The sequence below is a fragment of the Amblyomma americanum genome, chromosome 1 (genome assembly GCF_052857255.1).
Source record: "Amblyomma americanum isolate KBUSLIRL-KWMA chromosome 1, ASM5285725v1, whole genome shotgun sequence".
In the NCBI taxonomy this organism is placed as follows: Eukaryota; Metazoa; Arthropoda; class Arachnida; order Ixodida; family Ixodidae; genus Amblyomma; species Amblyomma americanum.
This window is the reverse complement of record NC_135497.1, coordinates 387,708,793-387,730,065: the sequence shown is the minus strand read 5'-3', so window position 1 is coordinate 387,730,065 and position 21,273 is coordinate 387,708,793. Positions and strand designations below refer to the sequence as shown.

Here is a 21,273-nt window from a genome sequence, read left to right as displayed (position 1 = left end):
TTACTTGCTGGATAAGGGTGGAGTCTTCATTATGAAAACTGTTTTATATCATGACGTAAAGACTGTGCCCTCCGCAGCGTGTTCCTTACCTTGCGTCTTAATAATGGGCGCGTTGCCCAATTTATCTATACATATTTTCAAAATATTCCTTCTGCTCATGGATTGCCACCTTGATATGGCAGTAGTGTTCCGATTGGAGGATTCCACGGAGGCATTTTATACGTGGGGCCAAGAACATAGCGCATGAGTGCTTATTCAGGCTGTAGCCTGTGAAAATCTCTTTAGATGAGCTCCGATTTCTGATTATAGCAGGATGCGGTGGTGATGCTGCTGTCCTTGCGAGGGGCATCGACTTGAGGTGTGGCCCCATGAAATGCATCGAAACAAAAAAAAAGAGAAAGTAGCATTGCCTGCGCTATGACAAAAAGTGCTACAAGCAGTCTCACCGGTATCCTCAGCACAGTTGAAGCTTTGTTCACTAGAAATTCTGTGTGATTGACGAGTTAACCTCCCAAGGCGCCATAGTAGCATAAACAGGATTGCGCAACGACACCCTGTGAACACCTAGGAAATCCGCAACACTATCCTCAACTGCTAAACATTACCCTGTTCACAATTTCTTTACTGAGGATTACATGGCAACAGCTGCCACCGTTCCTTACACAATACTTTCGTGGCAGCGTTTGCGGCCTTTTGACTTTTTATTTTCAAAAAACACTTTGTCCAGCATTAATGAATCATGTTAATTTTGCTTTATTTTTAGTTTTGCATTCCGTGGGTGATTCATTTAACAGAAACTCAATGGTCATCACAGCACTATAAGTGAGGGCTACTGCGTAATCGGGGGCCTTCCTTCATGCTAAGCTTCGAACACTGTGTTAAGCTAAATATTACGTATGCTGTAGCACTCCGTAAATACTGAAATGCAGCCTCCAGCCAATTAAAGATGGGAAGACTTGTAAATCTTGTCCCTGCTGTCTCTGCACTGACCAACGTACCGGCAAAGGCTGTGTCCTTAATGGCAGTGCAGGTTTTGGACTTCCTCGCGTCTTCTGCGGGTTCGCCTCTCATAGAAGGCGAAAGCGAACAGCGTTCCAGCGAAGATGATGCAGAGACCAGGGAGCATGCGGTACAAATTGTCGTATGATCCCATGGTATCGCGGAAGACACCTGGGTGTAAAAATATAATTTGCAATGACTTAACAGCCCAAAATTGCGTTAAGATTTTAATTCAAAGGAGCAACATTTAATGAGTTTTTCTTGCGACTAATGAAATTCTGTGTCAAAAAGCTTTAAATGCTGTTGTTGATATTGTGCTACACGCCAAGGTATTGATGTTCTGGTTTCTAGATCATGGCATCAACTGTGATAAGACCTTCTTTTCTATCCAGGTGAATAAACTCTGACGCCACAATCAGAAAGCTATGTGCAGGCCTAACACAAGGTTGCTCGGTGGTCATGCCGCTCGCTGGTTGTCATAACCATCAAAGAAAAACTATGAACTAAGAAATCAGTTTTCTCGTCCTCATTTTGAACAAGGATAAATGAGCGATTAAAGCAAAAACCAAAATTAAGTAAAAACCTGCATTAATATAACGGTAGTTGGCGCCGCACCAAAAAAGTCCCATTATTTATGCTCATCGTCATCAGCCGGACTACACCCACTAAAGAGGGTAAAGACCTCTCCCATGTCTCTCCAATTAGCCCTGTCCTTTGCCAGCTACGCCCACCTTATGCCTGCGAACCTCTTAATCTCATCCGCCCACCAAACATTCTGCCGGCCCCTGCTACGCTTGCTTTCTCTTTTTAGTTGCCTTCCCACTATTAGTTTCATTCTAATTCTTGTGGAGCCAGCTCTACAGTTTGAATCTGCTGCAGTGGGTTCAGATGAAAACGCAGCAGAAAACTCACCTAATAAAAGCGGTCCTCCGAAGGAAAGTGGCAGCATGGCGATGCCAGACATACCCCAGCACAGAGACAGCATGTGCACGCCAAAATGATCGCTCAGCAGCACCGGCTTCAGTGTCACCACACAGCCACATGAAAGTCCCGTTGTCACAGCAGACATGCCGACGTATGCGAAACTGCTGGTATGCGGCATGGCCGCCAAGGACGTGGCAGTAACCGTCAGGCACAGAGCCACGAGCGTGCAGAGGGCTAGAGTTGCCCTGTCCCACAGGAATGGCACCGTCAGCGGCCCGAATATCTCAGCCGCAGCTACGTATGTGATGATTGGTTCGGCCTCGTTCCTTGGCGTACCTTTCTCTAGGGCGTAGTCCAACACGGTCATTTCGAAAGTGTTGACAGTGTACTCGCTGATTGTGAATGTGGCCACAAAAAAATAAAGAAAGGGATTTCGGAAGAAATTACTGATGTCGCCGCTCGACTCTTTGACGTCCGATGACCCTGTTACCAGAACACCTTGCCCTCGTGCCAGTTTGGCGGCAACGTAGTTCTGCCCAAGTGCGCCACTTTTCAGGTCATTCTTGTCCGAGTCTTCTTCAGACTGTGACGCAGTGCCATGAATAGCGCTCGTAGTAGCGTCTCCAACTATACCGAAAACAATGCCCTCCTGCTGCAACGCTGTCGGAGCAGAACAGTCTTTGTTTTGTTCTGAACCCGCCTTGACAACGCCAGGTGTATGGAACAAAAATGAGCGCTCTTTTGTTCTAACCTCCTCGGCTACACTTCGGTCTTCTATGGGAGAAAGATGATAAGCACCATCGCTGGTGCAATCTTCCAATACACACACTTGCGAAATTTCTTCTGAGCACTTTCTTTGAGAGTTTGACTTAGCGATTTCGTTGTATCCAGCTTTCTCCTCAGGCTTGTTGCCTTCTGTTTCAATTGTTTTACGAAAGCTGCTGCTTGGGGCATGGCTGCACCCAAGCCAGCTGCACACGATTACTGGCCGTGGTTTGCTCATGAGCATAGCGACGGGTAAGGTATTGAATGCAACAGCAGACACTATAAGCAGCGTGCCATGCAGGCCATACCCTTGTATGAGCGCTGACAGAGCCAGAGGAAAGACTAGTGGGGCCAAAGTCATGCCGGTGTACTTGACACCGCTTGCAGTACCCCTGTACTTGTCGAAGTATAAAGCGGCGTCTATCGACAGCGATAGCATGATGATTCCATATCCTAACCCTACAAGGAAGAGAAAGGGGATGCGAAATAGAATACCTTCGAATTTAAGATAAACCTCTGTTTGAAAGCTTTAAACGCCGTAAACTCTTTGCTCACCGAAGTTCGCTTAGTTGCCTGATATCTGACGCGTGTCTTTAAAATTGAAGTAAGAACTTTTTGGTATATTTTCGCGCCCATATTTCAGTCGAAACAAGCCTAATGAATATATTGCCCATCTTATGAATGTAGATGTTAGGGTTGTAAAAAAAATGCTCCCTCTGGCCAGCTTGGCGTGACTACAGTCTAATTGTTCACTCTAATACTCGCAATCTAATCGAAAAAAATCAGGTGTTTGGTTATAATTGCAAGGGCTTAGAAGCTTCTTTTACCGCATTGTTTTTATCTAGAGAAAAGAGTGCTTGCCTGCCTGCTCTTTGGAGGAGAGAAGGACAGAGAGGTTAGCGAAAACAGACTAAGAATTTTTGCAAAAAATCCTATAGAGTTGAATAGAATACGATGAGCACTCATTTTTTCGTTCACTTTTAACTTCAGTACTCTGCTTACTATTGTTACGTCTCGCCTACAACGCGCGGTATAGCCGGCGCGGATGCAACGGACGGCGCGGCTTCGTTCATCGCGGCCGCAACGCCTCCCGCCAAGCGTGTCCAGGCAGGTTTCAGTGCCACGTGTCGTCGTGCGTGCGTGTGTGTGTGTGTGCATGTTTTGCCCACGCTTGACAAAGCGCGGCAGCCGGGGAGAGGAGCTCCCCAACTGGGAGGCGAGGAGGTCTGACCGGCGCCGGCCTGGCGGACGCGCCCGTCACGTCTGGACATGTTCAAGCGTCGCCGTATCGGACGCCTCTTCCCAAGCCGTTCCCTCTTGCCCTCGACTCCGAGGGTATAAAAACGCCGCTGCCCCGGAGGCCGAGAGAGCCTTCGATTCCTTCCTTCGAGTAACGTGGTCGCCCTGACCGGCTGCTCTTTTGCGATGCCAGAATAAACAAGTTGTTCTGTTGCCAGTCGACTCATCCTTTGCCGGGACCTTCGGATGTTTCCAGCTTTGCCCCAGGCCGCCAGGCCAACGCTACCCTTGGGGCTTGCAACCCAAATGCAACAACTGGTTGCCAGCGGTGAGATCCCGACAACGGAGGCCAGCAGCGAAGATATGCGGTCAACTGTATGCTGAGCAGCACAACGACCATCCGGGAGCAGTGCAACGAGCCCTGTGTGATGACTGGTTGCCTGCAGCGGAACGACTGCGCTGAATTCTTGGCTGCAAGGTTTGGTGAGTGCGGGACTTTCTTCTTCTGAGTTTTGCCAGGCTTTTGTTAGTGTCAGAAACAGAGCTGGTAATTGTGGTTGTCGTTGCTGCCGGGTTAGTTTGCGGCAAGACAATAGTAGGCAGTAGAGAAAGCAGCATTCGGAGCAGCCATGGATTTGAAGTCGTTGCGCAAACCGAAATTGCTGGAGCTTGCAAGAGAGTTGGGTCTGGATGTCTCAGACAAACTCAGAAAACCAGAACTGCTAAGGGCTATTCTTGAGTTGGAGGCTGATGATGACGAGCTGTCGGAATGCCTTGAGACCATTGAGGAGAGGGAACAAAAAGAAAAAGAGAAAGACGAGCGCGAACGTAAAGAGCAAAAAGAGAAAGACGAGCGCGAACGTAAAGAACAAAAAGATAAAGAAGAGCGCGACCGTCAACACGCTTTGGAAATGAAGCGTCTCGAGGTAGAGATGGAACGCGCTCGTAATGGAAGTCAGGCACACGGTGCAGGAGAACGGGTATCGTTCAAAATGACTGACCTGATGCGGCCGTTTAAGCTTGGAAAGGACATTGGTTTGTTCCTGGTTAACTTTGAGCGAACGTGCGAGAAGCAGGGGTTCTCTCGGGAAACGTGGCCACAGCGCTTGCTCACTTTGTTACCCGGCGAGGCGGCCGACGTAGTCGCTCGCTTGAAGAGAGAGGAGGCAGAGGATTTCGACCAAGTGAAATCGAGTCTGCTAAAAAAGTACAGGCTGTCAGCGGAGGCGTTCCGTCGGAAGTTTCGGGAAAATGAAAAAGGCAGAAATGAGTCATATACAGAGTTTGCCTACAGGCTTATGTCAAACATGCAGGAGTGGCTCAAAGAAGAGAAAGCGTTTGGTGACCACGAGAAAATTCTGCAGTGTTTCGGGCTGGAACAGTTTTATAGTCGGTTACCTGAGAACGTGCGGTACTGGGTCTTGGATAGGCCAGACGTTAGTACAGTGGCTAAAGCCGCCGAGCTAGCCGAGGAGTTTGTGACGCGTCGGGCTCGCGGAGCTAAGGACGGTCAAAAGGGTGAATTTGGCTCCAAGTCTGAGAGGCCGAAGTTCACACCCATGAGAGCAAGGGGGGACACGCGTAGTGCGGATGCGAGTGAAAGCAGTCCGACCGAACGTAAGGAGACGGCGGCAGCCGAAGCCGAACGCAGAAAGCGGTTCGAGGCGAGGCAAGCGCGCGTGTGTTATACGTGCCAGAAGCCGGGTCACTTTTCGGCGCAGTGTCCAGAAACAAAAAGAGAAGTCGTGTGTTTGTCATTATGTAGCACTGACGAGAACATGAAGCTTCTCGAGCCTTACATGCGAGACTTCCTCGTGAACGGGAAAGAGTGCCGAGTGCTTCGTGATTCCGCAGCTACAATGGATGTAGTTCACCCCTCTTACGTAGAACCCGATATGTTCACGGGCGAGTGCGCATGGATCAAGCAAGCCGTGGAAGCTCACAGCGTGTGTCTGCCCGTAGCAAAAGTGGTTATTGAAGGACCTTTCGGAGCAATTGAGACGGAGGCCGCAGTGTCATCTATGCTGCCCCCCCAGTACCCGTACCTATTTTCGAACCGGTCCGATCACCTCCTGCGCGAGAAGGGTCTTTTGTTTGGTGAGGCTAGCGTTCAGGCCTTAACCAGATCGAGAGTTCGGGAGCTCGCTGCAAAGGCGGTAGTTGCGGGGCCGACGTTGTCGAACAATGAGAAAGGGTCGGAGGCGCAGCAAGCTGATATTCAGAGCACGTCCGAACTGAATAAAATTGAGCCTGTAGCGCTTAAGGCTCCAGGTACTGGAGAGGAAACGCCCGACACGGGAAAGTTAGAAGAGCTATCTGCAGATTTGCTCATCGCGCCTACGTCCGATGGACTTAATAGGTTGCTAAAAGTCAGCCGGTCGGCTTTGATAGCAGAGCAAAAAAAGGATGGCAGCCTAGAAAACATGCGCTGCAATGTCAAGGAAGGTATCGCCAAGAAAAATGTTCGTTTTGTGGAAAGAGGTGGGGTCTTGTACCGGAAGTATCTAGACCGCAGGGGAGTCGAATTCGATCAGCTGATCGTGCCTCAGTGCTACCGTCAGGATCTGTTGCGCTTGTCGCATGGCGGTTCGTGGTCCGGACACCTAGGAGTTAAGAAGACTAAGGACCGTCTCTTGCAAGAGTACTATTGGCCAGGGTGTTTTCGTGACGTAGAAACCTTTGTGAGGACATGTGATACCTGTCAGCGGGTTGGCAAACCAGGGGACAAATCGAGGGCGCCGTTGAAGTTGGTGCCTATCATTACGGAGCCTTTTAGACGGCTCGTTATTGATACAGTGGGACCTCTGCCGGTAACAGCCACGGGGTACAGACACATTTTAACTGTGATCTGCCCAGCGACAAAGTTCCCTGAAGCAGTGCCGCTTAAAGAACTCAGCTCAGTTGAGATAGTCAATGCACTACTGTCCATATTTGCGCCAGTTGGTTTTCCTGCGGAAATCCAGTCAGATCAGGGCACAGTGTTCACTAGCGCTTTGACGACAGCCTTTCTCGAAAGGTGTGGGGTAAAGCTGTTACACAGCTCAGTGTACCACCCACAGTCGAATTCCGTTGAGAAGCTCCACTCCGTCATGAAGCGCGTGTTGAGAGCATTGTGTTTTGAGCAACAAAGTGATTGGGAGCTGTGTCTGCCTGGGGTGATGTTTGCATTAAGGACCGCGCCGCATGCGGCTACGGGGTTTTCGCCAGCTGAGCTGGTGTACGGTCGCTCGCTGCGGTCTCCGCTTCGCATGCTTCGAGACTCGTGGGAAGGCAGGGGCGACGACCCAGTCGTGGTCGAATACGTGCTTAGTCTCCTCGAACGCTTAAGAAGGGCACAGGAGTTGTCAAGTGAAGCAATGTCAAAGGCCCAGCAGAGGGCCAAGGTTTATTATGATCGGACAGCCAGGGCCCGTCGTTTTGAGGTGGGCGATGAGGTAATGGTATTGCGCACATCGCTAAAAAACAAACTCGACGTGCAGTGGGAGGGCCCAGCACGGATTGTTCAAAAACTGTCGGATGTTAACTACGTGGTGAGTCTGCCAGGAAAGCGGAAAGCACAGCAAGTTTACCACTGTAATCTGCTCAAACCCTATAGACAACGGGAAGCAGTGGTGTGTATGATGGTAAACTTTCCCGAAGAGCTTCCGGTCGAGCTTCCGGGACTAGGCTCAGTGACGAACAGGGAAGACACTGATCAGGTCATTAGTGACTTAATCATTAAAGCACCGCTGTCAGCTGAGCAGAGAACCGAACTACACCAACTCTTACAAGAGTTTCAAAGTCAGTTCTCTGAGAGGCCTGGTAGGACTTCTGTCCTTACTCATGATATAGAACTTACCTCCCCAGAGCCAGTACGATCCAAGGCGTACCGGGTGTCACCCCGCCAGCGCGATATTATGGAGGCTGAGGTAAAGAAAATGCTACAGCTCGGTGTTATTGAGGCGGGTGAGAGTGATTATACCTCCCCTTTGATTTTAGTTGAGGTACCGGGCAAGGAACCTCGTCCTTGCGTCGACTACCGCAGGCTTAATTCCATTACTAAGGATCAAATTTATCCTATCCCTAACATCGAGGAGCGCCTTGAGAAAGTTAGTAGCGCTCAGTTTATTTCCACCCTAGATCTTGTCAGGGGTTATTGGCAGGTTCCACTTACAGAAGGGGCTAGTAGGTATGCGGCGTTCATTTCACCAATGGGAACATTCCGTCCTAAAGTTTTGAGTTTTGGTTTGAAGAACGCGCCATACTGCTTTTCAAGCCTCATGGACAAAGTGTTGCGGGGACAGGAAGAATTCGCTTTACCGTATTTAGACGACGTAGCGATATTCTCCGCCTCCTGGTCTGAGCATATGGCACACTTGCGGGCAGTGCTAACCCGCCTGCGCGAAGCGGGCTTGACAGTCAAGGCTCCCAAGTGCCAATTAGCACAGGCCGAGGTTGTCTACCTCGGTCACGTGATTGGACAGGGTCGTCGCCGCCCCTCTGAAATAAAGGTGGCCGCTGTGCGAGACTTCCCGCAACCGCGCACGAAGACCGATATTCGGTCGTTCTTAGGTGTCGCCGGCTACTATCAGAGGTACATCCCCAGGTACTCCGATATCGCGGCTCCCCTGACGGATGCTCTAAGAAAAACAGAGCCCCAAACAGTCGTCTGGAGCGAGACAAAGGAAAGAGCTTTTAGCGCCCTAAAGAGCGCCCTAACAAGCCAGCCTGTGCTACGATCGCCAGACTACACAAAAGGGTTCGTTGTTCAGTGCGATGCTAGTGAGCGAGGCATGGGCGTTGTACTGTGCCAAAGGGACAATGGAGAAGTGGAACACCCCGTCCTGTATGCTAGTCGTAAGCTGACCTGTCGTGAGCAGGCGTACAGCGCCACCGAGAAAGAGTGTGCGTGTCTCGTGTGGGCCGTTCAGAAATTGTCATGCTACCTAGCCGGCTCGAGGTTTATCATTAAGACGGATCACTGCCCTCTCCAATGGCTGCAGACCATATCTCCCAAAAATGGCCGCCTCCTGCGCTGGAGCCTCGCTTTGCAACAATATTCCTTTGAGGTGCGTTACAAAAAGGGGAGTCTCAACGGTAACGCCGATGGCTTAAGTCGAAGCCCCTAACGTGGGAATCCGCCTCAAAGTTGTTGGTTACTGATGTTTTCTTCCTGAGGCAGGATTTTTAACATATTGCTTTTGTTTAGTGTTTCAAAGTGATTATGTGCTTTCTTGTGCAATTTTCCAATTTGTGGACGCGTTCTGAGTGCTGCTTGACTACTGTATGGAACTAGGCAGTAGTATAAAAGGGGAAAGAGCCTGGCAGAGCTTAGTGAGGGTTGTCTCGTGCTTGCTGACTGAGCGGTTGCGTTTCGGCGTAGTTCTAACGCTTGCTGGGAACGAGCACAAAAATGGCAACTCTCCCGAAGTGACTTTGCAGTGTCCTATGTGATCCTGAACCCGAGAACGAGGCCTTCTCTGTGCGCTGCGCTCAAGCAACGTCGAGGGACGATCGGTTTCGATTACGAGCATCATCGAGCGACATCCCTCTGGACAGCGGATGCAGTCCCCTGACCATCGGGATCTCCTTCTCCCGGCGGGGCGGTCTGTTACGTCTCGCCTACAACGCGCGGTATAGCCGGCGCGGATGCAACGGACGGCGCGGCTTCGTTCATCGCGGCCGCAACGCCTCCCGCCAAGCGTGTCCAGGCAGGTTTCAGTGCCACGTGTCGTCGTGCGTGCGTGTGTGTGTGTGTGTGCATGTTTTGCCCACGCTTGACAAAGCGCGGCAGCCGGGGAGAGGAGCTCCCCAACTGGGAGGCGAGGAGGTCTGACCGGCGCCGGCCTGGCGGACGCGCCCGTCACGTCTGGACATGTTCAAGCGTCGCCGTATCGGACGCCTCTTCCCAAGCCGTTCCCTCTTGCCCTCGACTCCGAGGGTATAAAAACGCCGCTGCCCCGGAGGCCGAGAGAGCCTTCGATTCCTTCCTTCGAGTAACGTGGTCGCCCTGACCGGCTGCTCTTTTGCGATGCCAGAATAAACAAGTTGTTCTGTTGCCAGTCGACTCATCCTTTGCCGGGACCTTCGGATGTTTCCAGCTTTGCCCCAGGCCGCCAGGCCAACGCTACCCTTGGGGCTTGCAACCCAAATGCAACACTATGGAGTAATAGGTCACATAACGTGCGTTTTCGGAGATGCTAGCGATAAGGATCCCATCGTTTTGGGCCAAAAGAAGAAAGAGATCAAATAGCCGCTTCAGTGCCAACTCAGTCATGAGTGGAATGAGGTCACGAACTATACAGAGTCAAGTACAAATGTCCTGCTCCTTCACGTCACCAGGAGCAAAGGTTCAAAGCAGGGAGTGATTTCTTTTTGAACACTCTTCAGTTAGAGCGTTGGTAGCCGTAGACACTGCGACGAAACTTTTCCGACGTTCTAGGGCTAGAGCAGAGCACGAAAATAGCAGCAGAAGTGTCATAAGTACCTCGAAATGTTTGTAGTACATTCAATAGTCGCTGCCTTCTTCTCTTTCTCTCTCCCTGTTTAGTGCAGACGAATCCTCGAGATGGAGGCCTAGCAGGTAAATTAAAGAGGTGCTGCTTGAGCTGCACGTCCAAAACTAAACTGGTTACACTGGCGGCGTTCATATTGTACTTCAAGTGCGCCCTCATTACTGCCAGCGCCTGAGCAATGGTTGGTGCAGGCCACGGAGTTTACACAGCTTCAGCTGCTTGGCCACTATACGAACACACTCTGCCACTTCTTTATCTTTATAAAATTTTGAAGCGAACAGGATGAGACAACAAAAGCAGCGCACGCACTTAATACTAATTCTGCTCCTTCAAGAGCTTTTTATATTTATCTACACTATGTTTTCATTAGGCGTTGAACCTTCTCGAAAAACTTTGTTTTCCTCTCTTGAAACAAAACTAATACTCCGGGCGAGGAAACTACACAATCTCTCCGCATTCGCAGCAAGAACTGGTACCTTAGTGCTTTGAGTTAAATTTCATGTAGGAGTTGGAAACTATGCGCCATTTCATAAGCCTGCGCCTTATATAAATGCAACGACTGCAAATGACCACGCAACTGACGCATTTCCTTCGGGACCAGGCGAGGCGCTGATTAATGATTTATTTGTGCTGAGAGGCCAAGGAGCTATAACCAATATATATGTTAGTGTCTCGAATGACACACTGCCAGAGTACTCTAATAGTGCCGTCCTACGAGGCAATAATCACGTCTAATGTGGTCTCTGGCTTTGTCCGTATTGGTTTGCTGCCAAATTTTGATGTGTCGTAAGGCTTGCATTAATTTTAGTGTGTGAAAGAGCCCACGCTATCCGAAAAATGTGCTCCATGTGTTGGAGCCGAAATTAAAACAGTGAGACGCTTCGAATTGTGGCGACTATTATGCTATACAGGAGGTGGGATGACCAGAATCCAGTTGGGCTGACCTACTATCCCTGCGTGTCGCTATTGCGGTGCTATGATTGAGTGAGACGTCTGATCCCTTTCTTCGTCCTCGGGCCTGTTCCCCGTGCTCCGCAAGCAGTATTCGCTCCTGAGAGCGCCTTCTTGCACTGATGGGCCGAATACGTTGTTTGACTGGTCGCATTAGGGAAGCTAGTCCAATTGACTATGTGCGGTGATCCATGATCACTATTCTAGTAATAAACGAGCTCCGGCTAATTGACTTCAAAACAGGCGCTCAATATATATTTCAACATAGAGTATTGTCTAACCTACAAAGACGCCAAGCGTGACTGCCATCCAAATAATGTCGGGTGCGACGGCTGAGGCGACAACAGCAATAAAGTACAGTACACTCCCCGCCAGAGCAATGTGGTTGGTGCACAGCTTCTTTTGAAGTAGGCTGACAACGAGTCCTGCAAAAAAGTGACAACAAGAATAACGCTCGAACAAGTGGGCAGGAATGTATAATCCTTTTCTCAAGACACCGGCGTCTTGAATATTTTTACTTCACGCGGTTCAGGCCTATACATCCCAGTGCAGCAGCCGATTAGGCACTTATTTTTCAATGACTATCCTATTGATGAAAGCCTCAAATTAAGAAAGCCATTCCCTGTGTTCCCTTGTTTGGTGACTGTTGGCTTCCGTCATGTATGTATGTATGTATGTATGTATGTATGTATGTATGTATGTATGTATGTATGTATGTATGTATGTATGTATGTATGTATGTATGTATGTATGTATGTATGTATGTATGTATGTATGTATGTATGTATGTATGTATGTATGTATGTATGTATGTATGTATGTATGTATGTATGTATGTATGTACGTATGCATGCATGCATGCATGTATGTATGTATGTATGTAAGTAAGTAAGTAAGTACGTAGGTACGTACGTACGTACGTACGTATGTATGTATGTATGTATGTATGTATGTATGTATGTATGTATGTATGTATGTATGTATGTATGTATGTATGTATGTATGTATGTATGTATGTATGTATGTATGTATGTATGTATGTATGTATGTATGTTTCTGCATGTGTCTTGTATCTGTATGTCATGTATTTGTATGTCATGTATCTGTATGTGGCTTCCGTCATGTATCCCTTGTCTACCCTACTAGAAGGCTGGCATTTTTTTGCCGAATTGAAAACTTTCTTAATAAAGACAGAATTGATATTAGTGTTGCTCACCAGTCAAGAAAGTTGACTGAGTTGCTATAAGCTTTGGCTACTAGACATAATTTCGTGCCTTTTATGCTAGCCACAGCGACCGCATTTGGATTGAGGTACAGCACATAAGTGTCCCTGAACTCATGTTTCAAACTTACACTCGTGGTTATTTTGTAGTTAGAAAGAGTATTTTATGGTTAGTAGAATGGCTGCCAACTATTTGAAAAACTGTGTTTTGGATTACGTGCCGTGGATACCAAATTTCCGCGTCATATTTCAGTTTGCTTAGTATCCGGCTAATAAAGTAATATATAAATAAAAAAGGAGTTTAAAAAGTCACGTTGCTAGGAGCCTAAGATACAGTTGGCGTCACTAGATAAATGCACAATGTGACCGTTCCAAAGAGGATAAGAGGTAATTTTAAAACCAACGCACTTTAACATGACCGTTATTTAATTGCACGTAACTCAGGGAGTATACAGGTAGTTAGATGCTAGTTCATTACAAACGCATGAATTAATTATTGTTAACATTCATTTTCTATCGACCACCAATTCTCCATGCAGAAAAAACACACCATGGTTCCAGATAAGTTTCGTAAAAATCACATATTCATTAACGACATCACAGACGAAATGCTTTAAAGTAGGTCGCTGATGGAAATGACAGGGAGGATGAGGAAGTGTGAAGCCCTGAATTACTTAGCCTGAGCCTGGCTCGGCTTCGAGTATCTGTCGTTAATACAACTAACTTTGAACGGGTAGTGAGCAAAATCTCGACCCACATCAGGATTTTGGGATTGAGATAAGTTGGTGCAATTTGAGAGTTATGACCTCTAATATGCTATCGACCCTCAAAAGTTAATAGGAAGAGGTTGTGCGTGAACATTTCATTTCGACGCAGTCGCGCAAGCTTTTTGCCTTAAATGTGTGGAGGTTTGCGGGAACGTGCATACTTCACCAGCTGATACCATTACAAGGCGGCTGCTTGGCGATTTAGTGCTAACTTTTTTGGCTGGAAGTACATTATCAAAAGCTCTTGAGATGTTTAAATATATGGTCATTAAGAGAAAAATGATGTACAGTAAGGCTAAGCTTGTGCACGAAAGACGCCACTTGTGTTCATCATGTTTACGTATGTGAAAGCCACTTCGAAATCACTAAAACACAATGTTTTTATAAGAATTTTTGAAAAAAAAGGATGTATGTGTGTGCATTTTGCCCTGTATACGTGTTGGGAAAATCAGAAATAATAAAGTGCAATGCTTCGGATACCTCTTATACACAGTAAGAGCACCTTTCCGATAATAACCACAGTGGGGATCGCTTACAAAACTAACAGCAGCAAAAAAGACGAACTTTCAAAATAGACCATATGGTGCGAAAGTGATGTCACCTTGTAATGTGATGTCATTTAATTCAGCCAATGAGCAACGAGCACAAGTAGAGCGGAGGTGGAGTCTGTCCCTAAAATCTGACATCATAATACCCTCGGGGATGCACGAAAAGAAGAGAACTAAGCTAAACACTTTCCTTTTTAACCACTTGCTTAAATGTCACTCATAAGCAGACGGCTGCTTCGTCTCTTAACAAAACAGCTTCTATTGCTCACAACATTCAAATTTCAACTGCGCAAAGCTAATACCCCTGCCACACGGCAAATTTAATGTCATTTCCATCGAATGACATTCGTTCAAAACGACATTAGTTTGCTGCCACACGAGAAAATATAATGACATTCGATGAAAACGACATTCGGTATCGAATGAGTTTGGGGAACTCATTCGCCAGCAAACTCCGAGCTAATGTGTTCCCTCGACACCAGAGACTTGGTGAGAATATGCACCGAACATAAATTTCAAACGCGACACAAGCATTATAATATTTCAACGCCCGTATAATTCTGTGGTCGTTCATTCATTTATATAATAATACCGAATAGCACCAGAAAAAAATAAAACTGTCACTCTCGCTACCAGCCAACCGGAATGGTCGAGCAGGCATGTTTTTGGCTTTTTTGTGTAGCGTGGCCCAAAGCCAGCCGTAGCCAGCCCATGAGCCAGCGGGGCAGGCGCGTGCGTTGTGTTGCCGGAGTCCGGAGTGCTGGCTGTGTCAATTGCTGCGGTAGTTGTGCGCTCGGAGTTGTTTGTTATTTATTCTTGCTGGATCCGCGATGGCCGAGGGCGGGGCAAAAAACCGAGCTCAGTGGACAGAGTCGGAGACTTACGCTCTAATCAAAGTGTCTGCCGCCGCTGGCTGAACTTTGGCTTGGCTTGGACTCCTGGTGGATAGCAGTGATCAACGCGTTATTGAAATGAGGATTAAAATTTTGAAATCGGTTTCCATTCGCAAAACAATACTTTTCTAAACATATTGAAGCGTAGATCGAAATGTTTTTATGCTGCACTTTTTCTCCATCGCAATCGCAATCATTTGCAAATGGCATTACTTTTGGCCGTGTAGCAGCACGCAGAATAAATGACATTAAGTCGAACAAATGTCATTCGATGGGAATGACATTAGATTTGCCGTGTGGCAGGGGTATAATTCACCTTTTAAACCATTTTGAATAGAATGCCCATTAGACCAAGGAAAGAAAAAGGGTCGGGGCATATAATTCGCCTAATGGAAACCTTCGATAAGGACGCTTACCCTTTCACGGAAACCTGAGTAGAAAGGAAAGGAAGCAGAATAAACTTCAGTATAAGCGCTGCGTTACGACATGTTGAAAGAGAATGAGGCGGCTGCTGGTCATGCCGTAAATGCAAACAATTGCTCAAGAGGTCAAGAGTTTAGCCGCGTTGGTACGAATTATACTTTATTCTTGACTTTGTGCCAGCTGTCCAGGGTAGTTGTGGTAATCTACGCTTTAAGACCCAAGTGGCAGTGTACAAACAAGCGCGCTATAGCAGGTGTTTCATGGAAGATGTTAAGTAATTCTCAAAAATAGGTTTTTGAGGTTAAGGTATGTTTTTTTTTCAGCATAGCATTACCAGTGTTGGCGGACACTAGAAAACCGGTGAATCGTCTTGATAAGTAAGCTGGTTAACTAATTTTTATTAATTAACTTTCTAACTAGTAGCATTAGGCGCCTAGTTGCAATTAGATATTTGCAGTCAGTCGTTAGTAATAGACATATCAGTTTTTAGAATTTAGAAAACGCGATTATCCTTGGTGCTGTTGCTCGAAAAAATCGGCTTTTTAGATTAGTCACTTAGACTGGAAAGGTTGCTTTGACTGCATGCTTTTCGAAAGCGCATGTATTTGGCACAATGTAACTAGTGCAACATGCAAGTAGTCAAAAGAGCCACATTTTTTTTCGAGCGATAGCGCCAAGAGTACTCGCGTTTTCTAAATTCTAAAAGCTGTGCCAAGGCTATAACTAACGATAGGCTACAAATCTTATAGAACATCCTCAAATTGGCCTAAGTTTCGTCCGCCCCTAACTCGAAATCGCGTGATCTGTCTGGAGCCTTCATGAACTTTACTAATTAACATAATTGAAGGCATTCAGAATCGTGCGGCACGATTCACATCAAGAAAGTGTGACAATCACGCAAGCATAACACAAATTAAACGTGACGTATCCCTTGAATCATTAGGTCTGCGATGTTTAACCTCAGTTCTTTGCTTACTTCATAGATATCTTTAGAACACTGCCCCATTTTCTCTTCCATTCAGCGCTCCCCCTCACGCACAGCTCGGCAGTTATATAATCAACTCAGTTCTCCTCGCACCTGTGGTACTACTCCGGCCTTCAATTTATCTGCACTTTCATGGACCATATCACATTGGAATCATGTTGCCGACCTTACCTTTTCCACAGCCAACCGCGACACATTTCGAGACAAGTTGTTCGATTACTTCTGACGCCGACATCATTTATCAAATGTGCGGAGTGAATCCGTTCAGACATAACGCTGATTATTTTGTGCACTTTTTTATCCGCTTACGTACATGCGCTATACTTTCAATTATATTTCTTGCGTTATGGTTTGATGTTATAAACTATACTTTTGTAATCATTGTGAGCTGTTATTTGGGTTTCATTGGTCGGCCACATTTTTTCTAGTTTGTGCACTTATACTGTTGCCCCCCACCCGCCTTCTTTACTCAGTACTCCAAATAGGGGCCTGTAAGGTATTATAAATAAATAAATGCTATTTTTCAGGTAACACCTGGCATAGCAGCATTTTAAGTCCATCAGGGAGGCTAACCACGTTGGCTGTAAACGCTGTAAACAGTGCAACTACGCGACGTTCAGTTTGCCGTGCTGCAGCGTCGCTTGTGAGTACGCACGCACTATGGCGCCATCTAGTGAGAGGAAATGAGTGCTCTTCGACTCTTGGTTGAAGAACTTTTTATTTTTCAGCGAAAGCTGTACTTGCTTAGTACAAGCCATTCAGGGTTACAACGGCAGCCGTAACACGTTACGTAACGCACGTAACTCGTTGAGGTGCCACCGACAAGCTAGACAGTTATTGCGCCGTAAAACTAGTCAGCTGCTCTGACTCACTCCCGCCGTTCACATTCTCCCGTCGCATGGAAAGAGTGAAAGCACACTGGTGCCTTTCGCCTCCATCAAGACGCGACCTCCGCGGCCAGGTTCCAACCCGGGTACTCCCGCCCAGTAGCTAAGTGCGCTAACCAATGAGACACCGCGCCGGTCGGAGCCCAATGGTGTTATGTTGCCAAACAAGCCAACACCATGATTTTCATGCACCTTTCATAGAGAGCCGGCTTTCAAAGCCTCGGAGCTTTCCTCTAGGGTCCTCTACATAGGCGAGGGGTTGCTTAAACATGTTTCAAAATATTTTGTTTGCCTTTTATTTTAAGTGTCCCCTCACGTTATCTCGGAAGTTAGCTTTGGCAACCGCTCATAATTTTAATGTCACTTATGATAACGAGACACACCGAGTACAACTTATGCGATTGCAGTGCTGAGAGCGTCAGTCGGAGTCAGCCATGAAGCTTTCAAAAACGCAGAACAACACCGAGAGGTAAAAGGGGGAATGAGAGAATAAGAGAAGGAAGGGGCAAAGAGAAGCCGTGGTGGAGGGCTCAACCAGAGCTCCGTAAAGCCACGGCACCTCTTTTTCTCTTTGTTCTTTACTCCTACCGCCGCCGCCCCCCCCCCCCCCCCTCCCCCCTCGCCGCTGTTCTACGTTTTCCCTTTTCTCTATATCCTTCTCGTCACGCCAGCTGCGGCCGCGGTTAAGGTGTATACTGAGATATTAGTTTCTGCGTTAGCCGCTGTGGTGGCTCAGTGGTTATGGAGCTCGGCTGCTGACACGAAAGGCGTGGGTTCGATTCCGGCCGCGGCGTTCGAATTTCGATGGAGGCGAAATTATAGAGGCCCATGTACTGTGCGAGTGAGTGCACGTTAAAGAACCCCAGGCGGTAGAAATTTCCAGAGTTCTTCACTACGGCGTCCCTCAAAGCCTAAATCGCTTTGGGACTTTAAGTCCCTATGAACCATAAACCATCAGGTTTCTGCGTCATTTCCTTTCCTCAAAGCCCTGGCGCTAGCGGTGGTGCTGGCTGATAAATCGTCGAAGCCTAGTGGCCAAACGAGTTCGAAACAGAGGGGCTAAAGCCAAGTAGCTAACCGTGCGCGATAGAGAAAAGTAAATCCAAGTAACAATTTGTACTTCAGGTTGGCTTATCGCGTGCATAAAATGTCTAAATATGCTTGTGCCAGCGCCACCGTCCTGGTTGCATGCATGCGCCAGACCGAACTTACTTGCCAGAAACGCCGCTAATTCCAGACTTTTGCTGAATCATGCGCTAAGCCGACAAGCTTAGCCCTACTATTTTTTAATTAATAGTGTCAACGGGTAATAATGACAAAGACAACAATCACATTTTCGAAATTCTAAAAACTATTATGGCTACTAATAACGGCCGGCTACAAACCCAGGTCTCATTCTCAAGGAGTGACGCAGCAGCCTTACTGGCTCATTCAATGCAGGCTGCCATGCCATGGAACGATCAAATCTTATGCGACGTCAAGGAATTTTGCTCCATCGGTTGCGGCTTGGAGTAGCCTACACTAAAAGCTACCTACACAAGATTGGAGTCGAAGCAAGGGCCGAACTGATTGAACTATAGTCATCCAGAGACAATCCATCGTATTAGTTGCAAGTGCTCGCAATACACTCTTGCGAGGAGAGCCTTGGAAAAACTTTCAGACAGTTGGACAGTCGCCCCTCTCTGAGGAAACTACTCTAGGAGACAGGGCGAACATGACTGAGGCTGGTGTGCGATGAAGGCTGTTCTCAGGTTTGTAAGTGAAATAGACCTAGATTCCCGTCTGTGACACTTGCGTGTGCGGTGCTGTGCTCGTCTGCAGAGTGTACAGTGCGGACCAAACATGTGCATACGCGTGTTTGCCGAGACATGGGTCGGTGTACTTTCAGCTTTTCCAGCAACAGCGCGTGATGTGAGCGCACACCCGTTTGTTCCAGGATGTGAGAGAGTGTGCAGAGCCTTTCCCTGCAAACGTTTGCGAGTGTGCGTGTGCGCGGCGCGTGTGTGTGCGTGCGTGCAAGACATACGCTGAATGAGAAGACTTGCGCTCGATGTGCAGCATGTCGTCTCGCGAGATGAGTGCCCCCCAGTGTGTGCGCATAGTCTTCCCTAACCCAGACCACTCCAAGTACTTCATTGTATTATGACATCATCCGTCTCCATTCGCACCCTCACTTTCTTTTTACTTTCCCTTTCTCTCTTCCGCAGTGTGGAGTAGCAGGCCAGGGTCACCTCATCGCTGGCCTACGTCTCCACCTTACTTTTCTTTAAGTTACTTTCTATCTCTCATTAGAGCTTAGTCAATCACTTTGCTATTTAACATGATTCGCCTGTTTTTTGACGTCGGTCAACACAGGCATTACTGTACGTGAAATAGCCTCTCTACTTAAAAAATCCACTTTTAAAAATTAGTTGTGGGCTTCTCTGAAACGCCATGGTATATGAAAACAATTCTGCTTCAATGAATTGCGATACCCTTTCTGTAGAGAATAGGATCCACGAATATAAACGATTTGCCGATATGGAACTATGTTTGGCTTGTTCGATATTTTCTATGAAGTAAACTATGTAAAATTAGCATCTCCTCTATGAAGAAGCGAGTTTACATCATTTGCAAGTGATATCTACCAGCGCTTTCGTGTCGCTGACGCATGAAGATTCACATTAATTCTTATATGATTTCCTCACAGTTATCGTTTTTACGCATAGTAGTTACTGAGGAACGTGCCAGCAAGTAGGAAGTCTGTGCTGAGAGCAAATATTTGACAGCCTGTGGTTTCAAAAATCCTGGGCATAACGCAAAATATTCTGAGGTGTTTCACGCACGTGGTAGCTTAAAGCAAGCTAAGCTTCCCTATCACCCGCGGATGAAGTAGATGCGGATTGAAACGCACACCGCCTAGCAACCATTTCAAAACGAAAGTAGTTGCCAAAAACATCTTTCGCACTGAAAATATAAATTGTTCTCGCTACTGCTATGGAGCCATCCACGGTGTAGTGTTGCGTACCGCTTGGATGGCTGGCTGCAAGGCTGTGCATGGGCTGGTGAGATCCAAGCGTTGTGCTCGTGTGCTTCATGAGCGCACTTCTACTTTCCGTTTATGAGCTATGCCAGACGCTTTTTACTCTATTAAATCTCAGTCCTCGACATTCTTAATGATTCCTTCCTGTCCATCGCCCTGCGTAATAGTGACCCAGCATCCAGTGAGGCAGTATGCGGTGCCCAAAAAGGTCTTGTTTGTTGGAGGGAGATGGTAGAGGTGCTAATTAATGAATCATCACGGAGACGATACACACACATGGCGCTTCATTTCTGTATTCTTCTGCTGTACAGATTTTTTTTTTGCGCTGCAAGTCTCAAGATAGAGGACAGAAAAGCCAGACATCCTTGTCTACTGAACCTCAAAGTTCCGATGATCAAATACTCCACTTGGTTACTGGTTTCCAGCGGCATTATTTTATCTCAGTGGGCTTTCGTAACTTTTTGTATAAATTCTCATTAATAAACCATACGTTCAGGCGGGCGTCTAAAAAGGTCGGTAAGTTAGCACATGTCATTTAGAATGAAGAAAGCCTGGAGCACTAATGGAGAATACCTCGCTGTGCTCACCGCGGCATGCAACCGCAATCGCAAAGCATGCAACAAAGACTTACCAGCCAGATGCGCCATCAGTACGTGCACAGTCGGGGGCCAGTTGGCGCTTTCATGGCTTACACCAAACTCGTCTATGATGGCTACGTAGATAAGAGCCCCATTTTTAATTATTAGAGAAGTGAGCATAGCCGACAGGGCCGACAACGGAGGCAGGGTCCAGCAGCTGTCAAAAACGATGCTACTGCGCTCCGCGGCTCCCTTCACCATACTGGGCAAAAGATAGCGTTTAGAAGTACAGAACTTCTAATTAGAAGGAACCACTGTAATGACATCTTCTAATAAAGAACCACTAGAAGATTATCTGGATGATTTTTTTCAGTAATTGCAAAGGGATAGTATTCGAATCTCACGGGAACAAAGTGCGCAATCTTATTTCCGGTGATCGCTTATTCAAGTTCACCAAAGACCAATTGCTGGCCCTTCAAATGGTCCTGTGAGGCAAAGTATCCCTTCAGTCATTTGTTATAAGTAAAATAATATTACTACGGTTACGTTTTCTCTCTAATGCGTTTGATCAGAGCA

At 47.2% G+C, this 21,273-nt stretch overlaps 1 protein-coding gene across 1 annotated transcript; it reads right to left on the bottom strand.

Moving 5' to 3' along the window:
* Positions 1–1,015: 1,015 nt before the first annotated feature.
* Positions 1,016–20,958, bottom strand: LOC144123031 (monocarboxylate transporter 12-like). The gene is made up of 5 exons (XM_077655957.1): positions 20,751–20,958; positions 11,654–11,797; positions 2,909–3,147; positions 1,912–2,506; positions 1,016–1,170 (listed from the first exon to the last, which is right to left on the bottom strand). Exons 1-5 carry the CDS (start codon positions 20,956–20,958, stop codon positions 1,016–1,018), a joined length of 1,341 nt encoding a protein of 446 aa, XP_077512083.1.
* Positions 20,959–21,273: the final 315 nt, after the last annotated feature.